The sequence below is a fragment of the Triturus cristatus genome, chromosome 4_1 (assembly GCF_964204655.1).
Source record: "Triturus cristatus chromosome 4_1, aTriCri1.1, whole genome shotgun sequence".
NCBI lineage: Eukaryota > Metazoa > Chordata > Amphibia > Caudata > Salamandridae > Triturus > Triturus cristatus.
Window position 1 is genome coordinate 1092525911 of NC_140585.1, and position 19348 is coordinate 1092545258.

Consider the following 19348-nt stretch of genomic DNA (forward strand, 5'->3'; position numbering starts at 1 on the left):
GTCCCAATTTTATATAGCGTGAACTCGACCCAAAGTTGGAGGGCCAACATGAGCACTGGTTACATTCATTTTTAAGTAGGCACAGGGAGATTAAGTGATTAGCCCAGAATCACAGAATGTTGAGCCAGATGCTGAGACTCGAACCTGGTAGGGGACTAACCTCAGTCATGGGATACTGGCTGTTCCTCCAAAATAAACCAGATAGCTGATTGTATCCCTCCCCTCATCCCTGCGTCTCTGCTATGAAGTATTTAAAATGACAACTGTGCCAAAATACTTGGATTGAAAACATTTATGTGAATTTTGAAGTGGTATGGGGAGAAAAGTGTTGGAATAGTTTGTCAATTCTCAGTCAATTTTAATTTAATTGTTTAGATCTCTTACGAGATCAACAAATATACATAATTCCATCACTTTATACACATTAAAAAAATCTAATTTTAGAACATGAATAGAATTCATAAACATACAGTTTATGACAAATTCATTTGGTGGGCATTTAAAACAAGCATTTGCAATGCAACAGGTCTCGCATTTACGTGAGTTTGAGCTCCTGGCATTGTAAATGACAATGCCATATATTTATATTTACGTTTTTGAAAAATAAATAAAACTCATTTTTCATTTACAATGCCAATAGCTTAAAGTTGCGTAAATGCGAGACCTATTACATTGCAAATGCTTGTTTAATTCAGGGAGGGAGGATGATGTACAGAGGTGCAGGGGAAGGTCATTCCAGGACTTGGTAGCGAGGTAGGAGAAGAAATGTCCTCCACTGTTGCTTCGGTGCGGTGTATGCGGGCGTGTGAGCCAGGGCGAAGAAGGCAAAGTGCCGGTGTCCGGAGGGTTGGTGGAAGTTCAGTTGGTGATTGTTGTATTCTGGTCCTCAGTGGCTTAACATAGGACCCCGCAGACCCTGTGGTGTGGAGCGCCCCAAGCTACAGGGTCTCCTCTCAGCACAGTATCATGAACTGAGAGTTCCATAAAAAGTCCGGAGGGTGGCCCCTCCACCCACTTTGCAGTGGGGCCCCCTCAAGTTTTGTTACGCCACTGGTGGTCCTTGGCCATGGAGGGCCTTGCAGGCATCTTGAATTGTCATATTTTCTGGATAGGGAGCCAGTGGAGGTTACTGAGGTGGGGGTGATGCGGGTCTATTTGGGGAGGTCGTGGATGAGTCTAGTAGCAAAGTTCTGTATTGTCTGGAGTCTCTATAGGCGTTGGGTGGAGAGTCCTGCGTAGAATGCGTTGCCATAGTAGATTCAATTTGAGTTGAAATAACAATTGCATTCACAGGTATAATTAAGTAAAATATTTTTCACTTTTAAAAAAAATATTCCTTATAAAATATAGGAACAGGCAAAATATTTCAAATTAAATATATTTTGCTTGTTTTGGAAAACCAGAAGCAAAACCCACTGGAAATGAACGAATACCTAAGGGTTTTTTTCCTGACATTTGAGTATTATTGAGTTTCTCTGTGTATAAAGTTTTCCCTTGTTTTATAGGGGATTAGTAATGTGCGTGTCATGAGATGAAGCACAGCTCAGGGCTTTTTGGTGCGACTGGACAAGGCATGCTCTGGCCACAGTTTCTTTCTGCTGAGAACCAGAGATACTGAGATGTTTACTCCTACCGTAGGAGGGGTTGGGCTCATTACAGAATTAAACAACCCCACTGCTATTTATTTAGCGCTAAATCTGCCCAAAGGTCAGTCCGCTTTAAAAAAAAATAGCACATACCTGTTTGAAGAAAGATTGGGGCAAAAATGGGGATGGCTCTGTGCTGATGGGTTCATGTTGTCATTTATTATACTAAAGAAATAACTTATAATCCGTTATAAATTTTGCCAGATTTAAAGGAACGGAACCGTAGGGATGACTTAGATGATTGAAGAGTAGTTGGATTTTTTGTTTTGAGGGGAAAGAGTATTGGTACATTGTGTGAGGAAGTTAGAATAGGCATAAAAAGGCATAAAGCTTCCTTATTGAGACAGTGGTTCAGGTAGTCCATCTAGATGGCAAATATTTGATTACTTATAGTTGTGAAGGCACTTGGTAGAAGATTTAGCCTGGGAGTCTGGGAAGGGAACGTGGGATCTGATTTTTAAATGTGGTTGAGCGGTACCACTGCATTAAAGGGATTGCAGTGATCAAATCAACCATCTAGATAATGTGAAAAATGATGGGCCTAAGATAGACTAAAAGTTTTGCAAATATGTGCATTAGCATTTCCTATTTTTCCTCAACCATTTAGGTATTTTTCCTGGTGTGAAACGATTTTCCCTAAAGCCCCATTGTTTTGTGGTTGTTAACTTTCCACAGCATTTTGGAAAACAGACTTACACCAACCTTTTTTTCTGGAGCAGAATTAAAAGTATTTCTATGATAGGATAAGCCATACAAATAAGTTTATGAATACTCCAGAAATTCTGGCCTTGTGGAGATTTCATTTATTTTGCATTGCTGCGCTGTTCTGCCTCTGACATTGATTTTCCTCCCCACTAACCCTAAACTCTGCATTGTGAAAAACCTACCACATTTGCAGATTTGCTCTTTTTAATGTTCCACCTTTGGGTGCAAATCTCTGCAGATTTTCTAAGTTAGAATTTAGAAAAGTTCACAGTGATTGTTTTATTTTTTCCAAATGAGTTGAACTTGAATACAGAAAATAGGTTACAAAATCATGGCCATATACTATATGATTAATAATAAACTTTCGACTGGATGCCATGGTAAAGTGAAATTTCAATTGCTGCAAAATGGGTATGGTAGCAAATACAATTTTCTTTGTTAATGGGTCAGATGTCAGTGAGTCGAAATACTTTCGAATGGTTTACTGCAATAGGATTGCCAATGTTGTTAGTGGTCACCGAACGGGGCTCTACATCGCAGGGATTAAGAATACTATATGTGCGCACGGATCCACCTTTGTGCTCTTAACAGTGGTCGGGCATTTGTTGTCAGTAGTAAAGTTATATTACGTGTCTGGTGCATGCACCTCACACTTGACCATTCATGCTGATTAACTAAAAAGTGTGACAAAGACTGGTGTTGGCGCATGGAGGGATTTGATGTTCTAGAACTCGTTACAGTAATTATGCCAGATTATGGACTCTTGCTGCCCCTTTGAGGGAGTCAGTGGACAATGGGAATAAAGTGTTTTCTATGGTAGACCTGATTTGGTTACCTTTTACTCTGATGATACAAACTTTATATTCCTATTATTGTCATTGCTTCCAGCATATTGTCTTTATAGTGCCAACGTATTCCCGCAACTCCCCCCACCCCCTTGTCGAACCACTGTCAGACCTTCGTCTATCAACACTGTCTTTGTGTTGGGCAGTGTAACAAAGTGGATCCAGGCCATTTTAACTCATTACACGTGTTTGAAAAATACAATTTCAGGGAAATGTTTGGATTGAAAACTTTTTATTGGAAAGTCAGTGTTTGCAATCCTTTACATTGTTCTGCACATTTTAATGACGCCAGTTTGTTGAAAATGGTTTTAATTGAAAACCCGCTCATTTAATCACACTTCTTTATCAATGAATATTTTTGAGTGTGTATTTATCTAACTCTTTAATACTATTTCAAAACATAAACCTGCCCCTAACCATATCCGTTAATCAGACCTCTGATGCTAGCCCAAAATCCTACTCCTAACCTTCTTGAAACTTTCCTCATAATTGTTAAACTGACAATAAACCGGACACTAACCCTAACCTTTATTCTTAGACATACCCCAACACTAGCCTGACCAAGACTAACTTTCACCTAAACCTAGTCTGATATGTCACCGCTTCCTTAAGCCTAACCCTTACACTGACGTTTATTCTAACTCTAAGTTACCACGACTCTAACCCAAATCTTCGACCCTCCCTGCCTTTCATTATATTAGTTTGCAGAACCTGTTTTCTCTGTTTCTGTTTTTCAGTGAAAGGGGTTTTCAATTGAATGTTTTCATCGAAATGTATTCTGCATGACATTTACTGAGATGAAATGGCAGTATACTGACATAGATAGCAGGAGGTAGTAGAGCTGCTGTTAGTATATGCATTGCTGAGTGTTGAAATAAGTGTAATGTGCTTCTCACGTGGAAACACATTTTGTGTGGTTTGAAGCATTTTAATTTTACTCATTACATCATATTTAAAGCCATATTTCATTTTGGAGAGTGTAATGTTCTTGTCTGGCGAATTGTGTTCCTACCTAAGGTTCGGTATATTTAAGGGCAGATTAATGGTTCATTTCCTCATTTCTGACGTAGGGCCTTTGGGTTGCAAGGTGTACTCTAGGATCGTATGCCTTAGTAACTTGTGCTGCCAGTGTGCTGTTTTCTTTTCAGTGGTTGGGCCTTAATGCAGTACAGACAATGCCCCAGTTTTGGGTTTCGGTTAAGGTGTAATTGTTCATTTTGTATTCTTTCGTTCTACACATGAAATATTTTACCAGGTAGAGATTTTACCTCCTTGAACAATGAGAAATGTGTGTTGTCACAGTCCAACCCTAAAACCACACTTACATCGAACATTTCACACCTAATTTTGTGTGCCTTTATCATGCCAAATGCCATAGGGAATATTTGGGAAATCCCAACATTTCCATTGGCCTCTCCAACCCTAAGCATGGCCCCAACCATTTACCCACCCTTTATTTAATTAAGTTAACAGAAAATGGGCTAATCTTGCTGATTTCTCACTAGCTTAGTGAAATGTACAGTCTTGTATTCTGATCTTAAAAAAAAGCCGACCACAGGTCACTCATTCAGCGGCGAAATGTTTTCTGAATCGGACCCAAGATGTCTCTTTAGTGAGCCATGCTTCTAAGAGTTTTGGTTTACATTTTTAAAACATGTTTGCCCTGTACCGTCATGGTCTTTCCCCACCTAGTCCTAGAAATATTGGAAACGCAGACCGATGGAGCATAATTGTTCTCAGCGCCTTGATATCAAATATGTGTCCCCCATGGCTCTTTCAAACTGCACCGGAGTGAAAAGCGCGTCACATTTAAACATGTGAAGCATTAAGCCATAGAATAGTCCACAATAACTTGCTGTTGCACAAAGTTTTTCTGAGGAGCCTGCTGCCGAATGTCGGGTTTAACCAATACCAAGACTGTCTAGTCTTGTTTCCATCTCATGTCTCCTTCATCCACTACCACACACTGCATACCCCTTTATCTCAAGTTTGCAGGTTCGTTTTCATCCCTGCTTTCTTCCTTTCTCTCTCATTTTTTTCTTGTTTGCTCTTACTCTCTTTTTCTGCCATTCTGTCTTTTGTTCTGGGTCAAAGTCTGTTGATGAAAAATGTGCTTCTCTCCAAATATGAGTGCCGGTGGGCCCCACCTGTAAACACCGACTCAGATTAAGTACTGTTAATACAGTGGCGAAATTAAACACGAACCATATCTCCGGTAGCTGATTATAAGCAGATAACATATCAGTTATTACTGCCGTAGCAGTGGAATTGTTTTCATTTCAATTCATTGTGGAAGGCGTGTTTGTAGATTACACATCAGCTAATTAAAGTGTATCTACACAGGCTGTAGGGAACTCCTTTGCAGCCAAGTGAGACCTCACCGATAACACAGGCGCTCTAATTGAAAACAAGTTTACAGCCTCCTGGGTCATAGAGACGGGGTCATAGAGGCAGGCTGCTAGAGTTACATGTTGGGTTTTCACTGACATGTGTGGCTTGCAAGAGGGCTGACTTCAGCCCTTGTTAAGCACCAGTTGCTGTTTTGCATGGGTTGTGAGGGTCAGAGCTGTATGGGGTTCAGAGACGTGGGAAGGACTGAGCCGTCGTGGATGCAAAAGAGCAACACAAATAAATAACCATAGACAATCTCTTTTCTTATATTCAGGCACTGGTTTTTCGGTTATTTTATTTCATGTATTAATTGATTTATCTCCACAAAATTCAGCCTTCTCTGTGGCGAGGGTAATGATTGCTGCTCCAGGAGGACAGTGCCCAATGCTTCATTTGAGCCAGTGACTTCTGGTGCTCGGCACCAGCACTTAATTGTCAGCACCAACGCTTGTGACAGTCTGCCACAATGTGGCACTGTCTGGCTAATTTAGATATTACCAACAAGACTATTACCTGCCGCCCAAGTCATTCATATAACTTTGGGAGCCTGGAAAAGTCCGAATTGTCACACTTGTGGGAATGTGTTGGTTAATAGTTGTGTTGTTACTATCATTGGTAGCACTGGCAGGGGCAATGTATGTTGCAAGCTGCAGGGGCCTCCTGACGGGAGCCCTGGCACTTATTTTTATGGTCAGTGTCCATGCCAGATTTTCGGACATCCAAATAAGATGCATTTACATACAATAAATAAAATAAAAGGAACTCATTCATGTGGTTAATTGTTATTTGGAAAGTCTGGCATGGACCCTGCTCATGTGGAACTGGGAGGACATCGCAGGTGTATGAATTGTTGAAATTGGGGGCTCCTGACTCATTTAGAAAGAGGTTCCTCTAACATTAACTTAGCTCACGAGGTGGCCTCTTCCTTTGCACCTTAAGGGAGAATGGCTTGCCACTAACCCCCTCTGCTCCTAAGGCTGGTTTCAAGGTCCCATGAGAAAGATTCCCTCCCTTTCAATTTACAGGCACTCTGTTTGCTCATTGAACAAGCTTTGGCATAGCCAGTAAGTCTCGCTTTTGGGACCTTATAAGTATTAAGTTATGCAGCACAATATCCTTGGTGCAACAACAACTGTTGCATGGCTAAACACTTATAAGGTCCCAAAGGCGAGACCTATTGGCTATGACAATGCTTGTTTCTTGATCTGATCTCCTTACCATTATGTTTTTACTTTCATTTGATGTTGCTGTTAACTTTCTCCTCTTCTGCAGCTCTACAAACCCATTCCCTTCATTGATTGCCCGCTCCTCTCTCTTGAGAATTCTCTCTGAGTTAATGCGACTGTTACAGATGTAATCATAAAGGCCATATATTCTAATCCTTGTTAGGGGGTCGTCAACTGAGGAAGTCATCTACAGTGGCTAACACAGGGCTCTCAGTTGTCCAATTGTTCAGTGGCGGTTTCTTTATTTGGGTCTGGGAGAGTTGTCCCCCTGTTTGTTTTGTTGCCTCCGGGCCGGCCGGGCCCCATATCAAATGTTTAAGCTGCAGTGCCAACGCTGAGTGCACTGCTTTTATTTCGGCATGTCCTGGGCTGGGCAGACTTTTGCCTTGCTTACTTTTTGCAATTTGCATGAGAGTGAGGCGAGGCGCGGGGGCGTAGGTAGAGGGACCTTGGAGCTTCAATTAAATGTTTGACAAAGGTTCAGGTGGGCCTGGGGTGAAGTGTGCATGCAGGGTCGTATGGGTGCCTTGCTGTGACCAGCCCGACATGCGCACTTGAACCCCGGCCGCTACAGCAATGTTAGGAGCCCGGGGGACTACAGTCACAGACCCCAGGTCTCCTAAGGAGCGTTGGCAGTGCCTGACTGAGTCAATCATGGCGCTGCCCTCATGCAGTTTACTAACAAACAGCAAGGGAGCAGCGTCATGACTGGTTCAGGAGATGGGGGGTGGGGTGGGGCTGAAGGGACAAGCTGGTCACAACTTCCATGCACAACCTCAAAGTCACGACTGTTCTTTGATAGTGAGAGGGACTCGTGGGAAGGTGCTTCCATGAGTCACTGAGTCGTGCAAGGTGAAGCTCGAAAAATGTATAATATACCAATGTTCTAGAGTGCAGTAATAGTATAATTCCATATTAGAATGCGTTGGGTATAAAACATAGTTCTGTTGCGTTGGCGAGCTGCTCAATCAGGCCATCACGCTCAGGTGCTGCTTCCATCCAGTTCAGAAGGGGTAGGCCAGCACAAGATTTGAGCGTATTACAAAGTTGGAGCGTATTTCAAAGTTATAGCACAATGGTAACAAAAAACAAGTTACGTGTGCTCCGAGGCAGGGGCTGAAGTGATGAGAGGCTCCCTGAGCGGACGTGTGCTCCGAGGGGTGGGGGGCTGAAGCAGGAGAGGCTGTCGGGGCGGCTAAGTAGATGAGCCTGCTTCGTGGCCGTGCCTGATGTGGGTGAGGAGGGAGGAATGGAGCAGACAATGTGTCCGGTTTAAAAAAAAAAAAATATGCACGAAAGGCATAGATGGGAGAGAGAGTGCAAAGGAGTAAGCGTCCAAGTAGATTTCTTTAATTAAAAGCGTACCTGCTTCGTGGGCGTCCCTGATGTGGACGAGGAGGGGGGAATGGAGATGAGCGTATTTCAAAGTTAGAGGGGGATGGTAAAATACAACAAGTTACGTGTGCTCCGTGTTGGGGGGGGTTGAAGCGAGGAGAGGATGTCCTAGTGGCTAAGTAGATGCGCCCGCTTCGTGGCCGTCCCTGATGTGGGTGAGGAGGGGGGAATGGAGATGAGCGTATTGCAAAGTTAGAGCGTATTTCAATTTCAAAGTTATAGCAGGATGGTAACAAAAAAAAACAAGTTACGTGTGCTCCGAGGCGGGGGCTGAAGTGAGAACCGACGTGGGAGGAGGCACTCGCGCTCTGGTACGCACCAATGTGTGACATAATGAGGGAGTTGAAAGTGGAGAGAGATATGCTCAGCATTCTTTCGATGCTGGAGAACGCCCTAGTTTAAAATCACAAACTACAACACTGAGAAAATACGTTAAATCATCGATTGTACTACTCTACGCTTAGCAGGGTATATAGCAGGGTGGCAGGGACTGCAACTCACGCCCCCTCAAGGAAGGATGGTATCTACCCGTACCGCCTATGATTCTGGGATCCAAAATAAAGTCTACTGGCAGTCCGTCTGTATGTGTCTTGGAGTGCAGTGTCGCAGCAAAACGCAGGATTTGTTGTGAATAATAAATTCACAACATGATCAGTCGCGTAAATCCAATTGAAAAATGTAGATTCCGAGAAGCATGGTTCATAAACCAAAGAGAGAATGGCGAAGAGCAATGCCCGGCTGCAAGCAAAGTGGAGTGGGTGCAACCATGCATGTAGTGGTACATTTTAATTGGTTATACCATTTCTCCTTTTAACTCCTTAACTGCTGAGCAAGGCACACGTCCTAACAAGCGCGCGCGAAGTGAAAGTTCTCGCGCTCCAGATGGTGCCTCGGGCGCTGAAAGCTGGCAGGTGCGCGCGTATCCGCAAGCACTAGGCCAGCAAAAGCGTGTGGTAGCACTAAGAAAACCCCACTTACTAAACGTCTCGCAGAGCAGCGCATGTGCTGGCTCAGGCGAAACCTAAAAACAGAATCTCATAGATGGGGGTAACTAGGAGGGTGGATCCTGTCCAGTGTAATTCCTGCCCCCTTATGGGGGCATGATGCTGTCCCACTGCCAGGTTCTGTCTTTTCGTCTTTTGCAGTTAATGTCTGATCCAGCATTCATACATTGTTAGTGTGAGTTTTGTATTGCATTGCCTCAACATTGCTAGTTTGGTTGACAACTAGTCTAATTTGATTGTATTTATGGCTTAACTGATTTTATTCAGGGCCTTATTGCAAAATGTGTCTCAACTCCTTAAGTGGGACTGCTATAGTCTGGTTGTATGACAGAAGCACGCATGGCTGAACCACGAGTGCCTCTATAACGTGGTCCCAACAGAGGATACGTCTTAACCATGCATTCCATTACCACGCATGCCTTTACAACAAATTTCATCATAAAGGCATATTTGCTAAAAGGATATGGGTGGTAAATTACCACTACACTGACCTCCCCCTCCAAGCCCTAAGCCCTAAAATCCTGCCTCCTACCTCAGCCTCCCCCTCCCTGAGCTCTAAAACCGACTCCGTCCTGACCTTAAAACTACCCCTTCCCTCGCCCGAGGTCTAAAACCATGCCCTCTACCAAAAACGACTCCTCCCCAGCCCCCCCCCGCCCTGAGCCCTAAAACTTGCCCCCTCCCTGCCCGTAAAACTACCCTTACCCAACCCTGAGGCCTAAAACACTGCCCCTTTATAAAAAAAAAACTATGCCGACCCCCCCCTGCCCCACCCTGGGCCCTAAACCCCCCCCCACCCACCAAACCCAGCACCAGCCCTTAAAACTACCCCGACCCCACCCCGCCCTGAGCCCTAAAACCCTGCCTCCTTCAAAAAGCTACCCCAACCCACCTGCCCTTTACCCTAAAACCGACCCCACTCCTAAAAAAAATCTACCCCAAGCAAACCCGGCCCCAGCCCCACTTACCTGTCCGCATCCGGAGCTTCCTGTTCTGACACTTCCTGTTCCTCTCCCCACCCATCCGGACACTAGACCACCATATGCCTTAACCATAAATAGGCGTGGTTAAGGCAGATGCGTGGTTCAGGAAAGCGTTGTTACGTTTGCAGGGAAACGGCATGCATGGCTCAACTTGAATTATAAAGGCAGTTTCCCCTAGAGTCAATGTGTAGTAGGACTGACCTGATGTCCTTGTATCCTTTTGCATCCTCCTGCTCTCATCATGTTGTTGTGTGAATTCCGTTCTTTAAAATTCTGTTGTTCCTTTCAATTAGGATCTGTAATTTGTATGTGAAACGTTTTTTGTAAATTTTCTGAATTTTGTACCCAATAAAGTTTTGTCAAAAACATTTCCCTGCTTTATTGTTGGAGGCAGACTTAAAATCCTTTGTTTTCAAGGGGGGCAAACACTGTCACATTCATGTCAAACTGGAGCAAGTGAAGTACTCTAATTTGAAAATACTTGGTCTGTTGATTTTGGTAAACATTTTTGGTACCGGTTAATGATCTGTAATTTTAATGTCTGGTCTATGTAATTCTTCCTAAAAAAATAATAATAAGTACCATATAAATGTAATATTGTCTACAGTCACCTGATGATTTCAAACCACCCTGGTAATAGTGCTCCAGCTTTGAGACTTTATTTAATAATGTAATACATCTAGCAGTGGTAATTTTGAATATTGTCAATGAAGCCAATTGGACTATGTTAGCAGGAAAGATTGGTGTGCAAAAGGAAAGCCCAAGCCTAGAATCATTGGTCACTGGTCATAGACTAATACATTCTGCCCTATGAAGGCTTTCTGTGTTAACTTGTAAGTGTACTACTAGGATTACCAAGGGAAACGGCACATTACTACTGTGGGAAGCATAGTTGTTCAGACACATTTTAACTGGTTTGCTTGGATTATTGTGCAGCATTGGTGTTTGGCGGATTTTTGTCTTACATTGTTCTTTACCTTTTGATCCTTAGATGGAGTTCACAGTGTCACTGCATACTGTACCCTTCGGGTGACTATCATCACTGATGACATGTTGACCAACAGCATCACAGTCCGACTGGAAAACATGTCCCAGGAAAGATTCCTCTCACCGCTCCTCTCACTCTTTGTGGAAGGTGTGGCAACAGTACTGTCTACCACCAAGGATGGAATCTTTGTCTTCAATATACAAAATGACACTGACGTCAGCACCAACATCTTAAATGTGACGTTCTCAGCCTTGCTTCCTGGTGGGGTTCGGAATCAGTTTTTTCCATCGGAGGACCTCCAGGAGCAGATCTACCTCAATAGAACTCTTCTAACCATGATCTCCACCCAGCGGGTCCTACCATTTGATGATAATATCTGCCTCCGGGAGCCTTGCGAAAACTACATGAAGTGCGTTTCTGTTTTGAAATTTGACAGCTCTGCTCCATTTATCAGCTCACACACAGTTCTTTTCCGTCCTATCCATCCAATCAATGGATTGAGGTGCAGGTGTCCACCCGGATTCACTGGTGACTATTGTGAAACTGAGATCGATTTGTGCTACTCCAACCCCTGTGGACGGAATGGCTTGTGTCGAAGTAGAGAGGGCGGATACTCATGTGAATGCCATGAAGAGTTCACAGGTATGGGCACATTTAAATATATCTTCTATTTTGACAGTCATTTGATGTTTCAATTGTGTAATCCACAGATAATGTTTTTTTTTAAATGTTGATCCTAAATAGGTCATCTATCTGCTGTTATTCTCTTACAGAAAAAAATATTGCATGAACTTTGATTATTAATCCATAAAATGTCCACAACATTTATATTTGTGATAAGATTAAGCCAGATTTTACCAGCATTTAATGTAAGTGATGTTTAACTGCATATTAAAATGCGAATAAGGCTATTCAGTTTGTGCCCCTGCTTTGCTATTTAGAATTGTATATGTACATTTAAAAAGGGTCATGCCTTTTTAACAAAAGGAGCATTTCAATGCACATAGATTAGAAAGGGTAATCCTTCTGCTAGATGAAAAAATTGGTTCCAATATAAATCCTCCTCTCATAATGGTAGCTAAATATGATATTTGCAAAGCTACAGTTATCCACACTTAATGTAAAAATTTGTTTTTCAAGGACACCCTTGCTGCGCTTTGAGCCTGTGCCATTAACAAAGTGGAAGTTTCTGAATACATAGACAATACTATATATTCCATGTGCTGTGTAATTGGAATTTACACAGGGATTGGAATTTAGATTTGTTCGACAACTATCTCACCACTGCAGTTTTGCACCTAATTGATTTTACCAGCAAAACTTTCTACAATGTATTGTTGGAAAAATGCCTTGAAACAACTAAACACTTGGAATACAGTGGAGTAAATACAGATTCTACATGTACAGCCACATTCCCATTTCAATAACTCGGAATAGCATGTATAACATGTTAAAAAATACTACTTCAGGGTATCAGTATGTGTACAGGACTGTGTGAGTACTGAACTAGATTTTCTCAATGACCTGGTAGTAATTTTACCTGTAGAGGCAATGGAATAATTGGCACCGATAGTTGTAGCCAAGACAGCAAATAACGAGATTTGTTTATGCATAGATGTTGGAGCTCTCAGTAGAAAAGTGACAGAAGACTAGATAGGTTTCATTTTCCCAACATTGATGAGATAGTGACCACTCTACTGGGGCAATTTTTCCACAATGCTTGGTTTACCTTTTTTTTATCATCAAGTGGATTTAGACTGTTGCTCACAAGATTTGACAGCTGTTATCACAGTCATGGGGGCATATAAATTAACAAACATGCCTTTTGGCTTCAAATCTGCAGCTTCACTTTTCCAGAGATTGATGTCCTACATTTTGAGTGGAATACGTGGCATTCAATGTTATCAGAATGATCTTTTGATATGTGGTGAGACAATGAATAAACATGATGTGAGAGAATATTTGGGATTGAGTATGTTGAGGAGAGCAAGTTTGACGTTCAGAAAAGGAAAGTGAAAGTCTAGGGTGCATGAGGTAAATCTTTTAGGGCAACATATATCCGTCTCGACCAAGAAAGATTTAGTTAATGCCATTGTTGAATTAAAAGAGCTGTGTATGGTGGAATGTTACAATACGTTCATAAAGGAATATGCAGATAAGTCTGTCCGCCTGAGGAGTTTGTTGTGCAAGAGGGTGAACTTTAAGTTAAACAAAGATTGTCATGGGGAATTTAATGCACTAAAAGAAGATCTGTATGATGCAGTGTACAGACATGTCTGCCTGGTGATTAGAGTTTTTCTGTAATTGGTACATGTTTCAAAGGTGTAGGTGCTGTTATTACAAAATGGCAAGGGGGGATAGTTGATCACTTGTGCATCACATTGTTTGAGAAGGTAGGCGTTCAATTACTCTGTCATAGAGAGAGAGGAGTTCTGGCTATTTATTCAGAATTGATGAAGTTTAGGAATTTGGTGTGGGGCACTACATTTAAAGTCCATTCAAACCACAAACCTTTGAGGATACATTCATGAAAAAGGTGCTAGATTCTATTTCTTCAAGAACAAGGAGGTGTGGGTGATAGCTCAAGAATTTGATTTCAATATTGTGCATCTACCAGGAGTGAAGAATTGTCCAGCATATTGCTTCTCCCACTTAGCTATGAATGATGATAATAGTGATGTACAAGATGAGTTTACAGAAGAAAAACGGAACTGTCTGTGAGGACATGATGGGACCTGTAGCTGGAGAATGGTGGAAATTAGAAATGAAAAGAGGATTTGTCTGCAGATAATTGCATTTTGTTGAGGGGAACAAGACTTGTACCTCCAGAAGATTTAAGTAGACAATTCTCTTCAACTCACAAGGGTTACTTGGGCATAGTCAAGACCAAAGAAAGATTGGGCTCAAATGTATGGTGGTCAGGTGTAGGAATAGAAGTAGAATGAATAGTAGGGGTTGCATGGAATGCAACAGTAGCAACAAAGTGTTACATGTCAGATAAATGCCCATGGTGTGTAGAAAACGTCCAACCTTTCCATGGGATGGGGTAGCAGTATAGTGGGACCTTTGAGTGCAGAACATCTCACGCCCAATCAGTGTGTTAATGTATCTCTACTCAAGCTGGGTAGAGGTTGCATGTGTACAGGACATCTCTTCCACAGGCATTAGCACACTTGTGCAAGAAAACTTTAAGGGTTATCAAAATTCTATTTGGTCAGATAATGGACCTCGCTTCTGTTCTTTTGAGATGGAAAGTTATTTAAAGTTTTATGGAATGCAACAAAAGAAGAGTTCAGTCTATCATCTTGAAACCAGTGGGGCGGCGGAGGGGATTAACAAGGTTTTGAAAGAGAGCATACAATTGGCTAGCGTAAACAATTTGGATTAGAGGGTGGAATTACAGGAATGGATCACAGCATATCACGTCTCATCATCCACTGGAAAAGCTTCCTTTTGAGCTTTTCATGGGAATGTCTGCTAATACCAAATTGTGTCCTGGGTGGATGGGATGGTGTAAAGGCGTCAAGTTCAATGAAGTGGGAGAATGAAACGAAAGGAACTGCATATAAAGGGACACTTGTATTTCGAGAAAAGAAACTGTGTGAAAGACCTTGAAATGCAATTTGAAGACTGGGTGAAGGTTCCTGTGGGGTGTGAGCAGTGGTCAAAATTCTCAGTGGCCCAAAAATGGTAAACGTGTTTAAGAATACAATTAAAACCGATGATGGTTCGTATTAGAAGAGTTGTTTGCTTGTACCACTCTCCTGTAGCCCATGCACTCGTAGGAATAAAAAAAGAATGTGAGCAATGACACAAGTATTCAGTGATGGTAGTTATGGTATGGTTGGTAGAAAAATTGTATGATTGCATAAGCATCCCAGTTATTTGAATGATTACACCAGTAACTGATCAATCTTGTGTTTATTAAAGATTATCGGACACTAAGGCTAAGAGGGAAATTTTACAGTTTTGAATTCTGACTCTGTTTAATTTACTTATAGTATATATTTACTTTATTTGGTAGTGTTTTATGTGAAGGACAACAAAGTGTGAAATACCTCTTTCATGTGTCATTCTGGGTTGATATTTCAACTAAGAACCTAGTGATGTAACAAGAAATGTTTGAATTTCATTTGATTTGGTTGCCAGATTCCTGAAGCTGCTGAAGGGTGAGGTGTTCATAATAACTCATGTTGCTTTAAGTCTTCAGAAACTGTCTGTGCCTACAAGAAGAAACATCTAATTAAACATTGTAATTTAAGTTATACATATGTATACTGTAAAATATTAAACAGTAGATCATCGCTTGCATTTGCCTTCATTTTAAATGATGGCAGCATTCAAACTGAAACATTTCACACACAAATCAGCAAAAAACTAATTATATTTAATTTTGTGGGTTGGAATATCTTGCATTCTTTGTGCACAAATTCTGGACCTTTTTTCTAAAGTGCACAAAACGGTCCTCCACTAAGTAAAGTTATGTGAAACTTTTTGTGTGGAAGATGGGTATACATTTCTCAAGGTAGCCTTACCCATCAAACCCCTCCTCCAAACATTTGGACCTGCTCCAAGAGCCTTGGTTTAGGCCTGGTCCTCAAGGTCTGTAGCGCTTTGTTCTCATAGCAGGAAGGACAAACCTTTGAGCAACTTTTTCCCAGCATTCCTTCCAGTTGGACATGTTTCCTTGACTGGGTGTATATCCTGGGATTTCAATTGAAAGGAAGATAAACCTTGTCAAATGTTCCTCACCTTCTTTTAGAAGTGTAAGGAAGGTTTTGGTCGAATTCAAGATGAGTTCCATTGATTAATTTAGGAGCTAGAAATAGCTCCATTTAGGGTATGTGAGAAACTTGCATTTATAATGCCAATTTTTGGAACACTTAACTGAACAGTCTTTAGATCCTAAACCACTTGCCAGCTTAAAAGCCGCCTGGTTGTGTCTGAAAGATGACACATTGCGTCTAGATCGAACCAGCTTATTCCCTAACAGGTCAGTGGGCCAGTAGTTGTCAGCTACATCACTGTTGAACACCTGGAAACATCTTGCTGGTGGAAAGTAAGTACCTTTAGAAGATTGAAATGCATAATGTACAACCCTCCGGGCACCATCCTCTGTAACCATGAGAGTAGGAAAGTGTGCCCATGAAACCCTAGCTGCCACCTGTGGATAGTAGAAGAAAAGCTCAAAGAAACCAGAGTGCTATTTCTCTAAGCCTTGGGAATGGAACTCCATATGAGCTACGAGTTTTCCCTTCAGTTGGTGGGCTTAAAGTAGTAGTGTGCAGGACTTAGGCCCTGAGTATGTATGGGTCGGAGTTCCGAGTTGGGTGGTATTTATTGCATCCAGTAATCACTGGGTGCATTAAATACCTCTCTTCACTACATTTTGACACGTCAAGCCTGTCGAAATTTAACAGGGGAAAACTCTACGGCATTCACAGTAACATGCTGTTTTGGTGCTTTAAGCACCAACTTCTGCATGTTATTTCCCAAAGACTCAGAATAGGTGCTATTGATCATAGATTATAAATAGCGTACCCTGGAGTATCTTTGTATTTTTCATGAGGTGCGATAGATAGCACCTTGAGTCCGACAGACTTGTAATCAGGGCCTTAGTCATTTGACAGCATTGAAGTGCAGAAAACGAAGTGCTCAAGTTTGTGAATAATGATGATTACGTTCAAGAAGAGGGCGAAGCTCATTCATGTTAGTATGTTAATAATTATTTTTACAATACGTCTTCTTACAACCACTCTTTACAAGGCGGGTTTAAAATTCCTCGGAAAACAATCGACTAAAATAACATGATTTTCTCCCAATTAATGTTGCGCTAGCCAATCCACATAGACTCATTGATAAAGTGTTTGTTTTCTAGACATCTTCAGAAATAGTTCAGCTCTCAGCCCGTCTCATCCGTCATAAAAGAAGTGACCACCAACATTGTGGGATAGATCTAAAAACCTTGCACCTTTCTTAGGCCTTCTGTAGGGCCTGCGCTCAAATAGGGAGCACAACAGTGCTTATTTTCCAGTATTAGGGTATCTTTCATAGATTCACATGCCTGAATCATTCCCGGTCGTCGGGATGGGAGTCCCCGGTACATAAATAAAGTAATGTCCCATTAGACCTATATAGTAATAGGCCAAGGGCCTCACATTAGTAACATCTCCATGTCCATTTGTAAAAAGGACCAAACTCTAGAGAAGAGCCAATCGGCTATCACCACCCTCTGGAACCTACCTGGAAGGAGCTCTAGTCCCTCAGATATTTTACCGCACGTCGTGCTGAGGGAGTCTCCCTGAGCTCTGCTCAGTTTTCCTTGTTTTCTGGATTTCCAGTGATATTTTTTTCTTCAGGACTCCTTCTTCTGTGTGCAGTTCTCAATATCTTCATGGAAGATACTCCTAAGAAAGGCCTTTTTAGGCCCTGTGCTTCCTGTGGTAAAAAGAGGCTTCATGTTGATGACCAACACAAAGACTGCCTCTATTGTCTTTACCCGGACCACTCCTCAAAGGACTGTAAGGTATGTCGTACCTTTTCTTCAAAGACCCTAAAAGATTGGGAGGGACGCCTTCTAATTTGGCTGCAGAGGCTTAAAGATAACGACCAAGTCCTGTCTTCTGAGGAGAGTGAAGGCTGCTCTACATCTTCAAAATCCTCACAAAAAAGGCCCAGAGTTGCTTCTCCAGGACCTTCGTCGCAGCCCCCTCAAAAGTAGGCGCACAAAAAGTCTTCAGAGGCTTCCCTTAAGGCTTTCCCAACAAAGGTTTCTCCACAGGAGGTTCCACACACCTTTAAAAAGCCTGGTTCCACTTCGTCGACGGTGGGGTGAGAAAATCCCTGTCTACAGCTGTGGAGATTACTTAGTCAACGACGACCGTCTCCACCGCTTGGGCATCTTCTGCCTTGTCCACGTCGACGACTTCGTCGACGGCTGCTAAACCTGCATCGTCGACGTCCAAGCCAGCGTCGATACTACGAACGCCTACGTCGATGAAGAATGTTTCGTCGAAGTCTACCCCGTCAACGACAAACTACACCGTCGCCGAGGGCTCCGTCGATGACGAGACTATCGACGAGGGCTCCATCGATGACGACACCGTCGACGACGGTTCCGATGCCGACGACACCGTCGACGACTGCTCCGTCGATGGGAGCTTTGTCGACGTTTCCTTCAATTTTGCCAATTGGTGCTTCACCGTCGACGACTACACCGACGACGGGCTCGTCGACGACACCAGAGTCCAAAGTGCAGAGTATGTATGTCCACCTCAAAATCACAAAACGCACGTTGACACCTGCCCTGACTTCTCCCAGCAAGGTCCAGCAGTTACCTCCGACTCACCTTTTGGAAGAGGAGGAAGATTCAGACGATGGTGGTATGTTCGGAGCTGCCACAAGTCCTTCCGGACTCCACTTCAAATATCAAGAGAGTTCGGACTATGACGAACAAGAACCAGAAGACCAGCCATATTATCCTGACGACAGCCATCCTCCCCAACCACCCATGGTTTGTCTACCAGCGTCTTTGGTTTCTGACCTCCAATTTCTGATTGCTGACTACAAGCAGAGGTTTCCTACATCTGCTACGTCTCCTGCTCCGGTTGTCTCTCCGCCGTCAAGGCTGCAGCCTCCACCTCTTCCTCCACAGTCTGTGCCTGTCATGCTAACGCCTCCAACTTCCACAGATGATGAGGATGACGAGCAACAAGAGGAGGGAGAACTCTGTGATTCTCAATCGACTCATGATGAGTGGGATGATTGTTATCCCTTGTCCAGCGCCCTCGGTGCTGATTCGCCTCCTGAGGATATCGGGGGTTTTCATAATGTCTTGGAAAGAGCCGCACAGCGTTTCCAGATCCCTATGCCTTCTCACCAACAGGATTGTTTCCTTTATGACTTTAAGGAACCTTTCAAAAAGTCTGTACGATCAGTCCCTATTATAGGCTACATCTGGGATCAGGGTGTAAAAATAATGCACAATCCATCTTCGATTCCCCCAGTGTTACCTCGGCTAGACAAAAAATACAGAGCTCTGGACACTGCTCCAGCCTGCCTTACCGGACATCCAAAGCCTGATTCCGTCATCACTCAGGCTGATCAGAGAAAATCTAGAAACCCTTCTGCCCCACTGTCCGCTCCTCCTGACAAAGAAGGCAGAC

At 42.7% G+C, this 19348-nt stretch overlaps 1 protein-coding gene across 2 annotated transcripts in view; it reads left to right on the forward strand.

Annotated features, from left to right (window-relative positions):
• Nucleotides 1-19348, forward strand: part of CELSR1 (cadherin EGF LAG seven-pass G-type receptor 1) — a 457515-nt gene that overhangs the window by 138562 nt on the left and 299605 nt on the right. For both annotated transcript variants that reach the window (XM_085654077.1, XM_085654076.1), the window contains exon 2: nt 11187-11825. In XM_085654077.1, the coding sequence (XP_085510203.1) occupies nt 11187-11825 (639 nt within the window). The remainder of the gene's footprint in view (nt 1-11186; nt 11826-19348) is intronic.